The sequence below is a fragment of the Mastomys coucha genome, unplaced genomic scaffold (assembly GCF_008632895.1).
Source record: "Mastomys coucha isolate ucsf_1 unplaced genomic scaffold, UCSF_Mcou_1 pScaffold6, whole genome shotgun sequence".
NCBI lineage: Eukaryota > Metazoa > Chordata > Mammalia > Rodentia > Muridae > Mastomys > Mastomys coucha.
Genome location: NW_022196912.1, coordinates 99,111,088 through 99,114,165, shown reverse-complemented (window position 1 = coordinate 99,114,165; position 3,078 = coordinate 99,111,088). Strand labels below are relative to the sequence as shown.

Sequence of the window (3,078 nt, the reverse complement as noted above, 5' to 3'; positions counted from 1 at the left end):
GGAGGAGGAGAAAGGTAGGAAGGAAGGGAAGAAGGAAGGAAGGGAGGGAGGAAGGAAGGAATGAAGGAAGGAAAGAAAGAAATTTTGCTGGGCAGTGGTGGCGTACGCCTTTAATCCCAGCACTTGGGAGGCAGAGGCAGGCAGATTTTTGAGTTCGAGGCCAGCCTGGTCTACAAAGTGAGTTCCAGAACAGCCTGGGCTACAGAGAAACACCGCCTTGAAAAAAAAAAAAAGAAAGAAAAGAAAAGAAAAAAAAAGAAAAGAAATCTTGAGATAGGGATCATTCTTACTATAAGGGTGTGCTGAAAGTGCACACATGTCCTCATGGGAGGGAGGGAGGAATTTAACACAGACAGAATAGAAGGTACTTGGACCACAAAAGCAGAAATTGGTATGATGCCTTCAGAAGTCAAAGAACGTGGCAGACACCAGAAAACGGAACCAGCAAGAAAAAGACTCCTCCCAAACCCTCAGAGGAGACTCGGGTTTTGCCTCAGTGAAACTAATTTCATATTTGCACCTTCTAAAACCATGAGAGAGTAAATTTGTCACTTAACTCACTAGCCGCAGAGCCATTGGGAACTGAGGAAATAAGCAGAGGCCACTGCAGAGGCCGGGGTGTGTGGCACCATTCACAAGGGTAAGGGACCAGAGAACATGGTAGTGAGGACTTAACACAAGTTCACAGCACACACAGGACAAATCACATGAACAAGAAACAATGAGAAAGCTGGTGGTCTCAGTCATCTCAACTGTAAATATACAAAAGTTTTCCACGGACTTTAAAATATTCAGTTCTCACGCCGCCACCCCCTCCCTCTTTTTTGGAAACTTAAGACATGGTTTACATACAGTCTCCATCATCTGACATTTACTGTGGTTACAACAGGTGCCAGCCCCTGGAGTGACACAGTGTCTCGGGAATGTCTGCTCCATGACTAGAAGTCCAAGAGCCATCTGGACTGTAGGTCACTTACTTAGGCCATTTAGGTTGGCAATTTTTTCAATGCAGTTTGTAGACAGGGAAAGCTTCCTTTTAAAAAAAAAAGAAAAAGAAAAAATTTAATTAATAAGAAAAACCTAAATGGAATGTCAGAAGTTATTTATCTATAGTAATGCCCATGGAAGATTTTAAAATTCATGTTTCTTTGTATACTGAATCCTTTTTCCCTTTCAGTCATAGAATTTAACCCTTCATTTTGAAATCTTTTTCCCCATTGATTATAAGAGTTAATACACATTCATTATAGAGAATTAAAAAAACAAACCTTTAAAGGGTAATTTGGTGTTATCTATTAAATGTTTAGTACATGTATTCTTTGATCAAATATTTCATTTTTTGAGATATTATTTTTATTGCATTTTACAAATGAAATTGAGGTGCAAAGCTGTTAAACAATTTTCCCAATATTACACAGTTACAAAACGGCAGGGCCAAAATTGAAACCCTAGAACATATATATCTTACCCTCATGATTTGACTTGAGGAGGAATTATTCATTTTTAATCTGCTTGAAAAAGCAAAGGCAATTACTATATAAGTAGCTGGTAAGTAAAGGGTTAAAGCCGCGTATTTTCTAGCTACTCACCCACTCTTGACCACTAGCAGTGGAAAGAGGAATGTCTTTAAATCTAATGCTATGGTTGGGAAGAAATTCTCTAATTCCTCTTAAGGCAGCCTATCCAAAAGATGTCCACAAAACCACGAACAGGCTGGCTCTCCCTGTATGCTTTTTGAGGACATGCTTTGGTGTATCACAAAAAACAAACCAAAAAACCAAAAAACCCAAACTTGCTGCCTTTCAGATGGCTTTATGATAAAAACATATTTTGATTATTTTGAAGTCACAGTTAAAGCAAATTTTTTTCCCTGTGCTATGGTATGCTTTCATCACAAGGAACAAGTGGTACTCAGTAACTAAATATGTTTGCTTTTCCTTTTAAGCCAAAGATATCAGTCTAGCAGGTTGGAAGATATGTGCCCAGGAAGGGTCCGATTCATTTATGTAATAGGACACTAAGGCTGCCTTGGGAGACATGATACTGCTGTGAAGCTGAGACTGGCTTATCTCCCACAGAAAGGGCAAGCGAAGGGACCCGAATTACATAAACACAGGGTGAAGAACAAGAAAGACCTTCAGGAATGCTAGAGTACTCTATAGCCCTGACTAGAGACAAGGAAGCTTGCAAACATGGGTATAATGTCTCAAAGTATTGTTTCAAGTTAGCTATAGAACCCTGCTAAAAACTATACGGAATGCTTAGAAAGTAAATGAAAGGGAATAATATCAACCTGATATTTAAAGACCTAGAAGTAAAAATATAAAATAAGTATAATTTGATCCCAACTAGAATTATTTGTTTCTTTTTATGAGACAGGACTTCATCTGACCTTGTGCTAAAAAGATCCTCTGGCCTCAGCCTCCCAGGGACTGAGATTAAAGGCATATCCACCATGCCCAGTCTCATTACAATTATTCTCAAATGGTAATACTAGTCTCATAATGTATTCTAATTTAAGTTGATGCTAATTCCTTTTTTTCATACTTACTGTATATTCCAGGCATTTTGAACTGTATATTAAAGTTTTGTTTTGTTTGTTTCATTTTTTAAGGGGTGATCTCTTGGGCATCTAGTAAATAAACATGATTTTTATTTTGGTGGGTAACTTTACAGGAGAAAGAAATGGACTGTTAATTTTGTTTTACTATTGTATTACTGTACTGTGGGTAGAACTCAAGGCCTTGCACATGCAAGTGCTAGACAAGTCCTCTTGTATAGAGTCTGACCTCCACGCCACCTTTTACCCTATGTGTGTAGGATGTGCATGTGTGCACACACAGGTGGAGGCCTGAGTCCATCACTCTTCCACCTTGTTCACCGAGGCAGGCTCTCTCAATCAGACTCAGAGCACACTGATATGGCAAGCTTGCTCTGGGGACTCCTTGTCTCTGCCCTTTGAGTTGGAATCACCAAGTGCTGATATAGGTTCTGGAGATCTGAACTCCAGTTCTCAGTGTTGGCAAGTGTTTGGACCACTATCTCTCCATTTCCCTTCCCAGTTTTTTTTTTTTTTTT

At 39.2% G+C, this 3,078-nt stretch overlaps 1 protein-coding gene across 3 annotated transcripts in view; it reads right to left on the bottom strand.

Moving 5' to 3' along the window:
- The window catches only part of Dnal1 (dynein axonemal light chain 1), a 26,785-nt gene that overhangs the window by 13,662 nt on the left and 10,045 nt on the right, over positions 1-3,078 (bottom strand). For all 3 annotated transcript variants that reach the window (XM_031356176.1, XM_031356177.1, XM_031356178.1), the window contains one exon: positions 978-1,033. In XM_031356176.1, the coding sequence (XP_031212036.1) occupies positions 978-1,033 (56 nt within the window). The remainder of the gene's footprint in view (positions 1-977; positions 1,034-3,078) is intronic.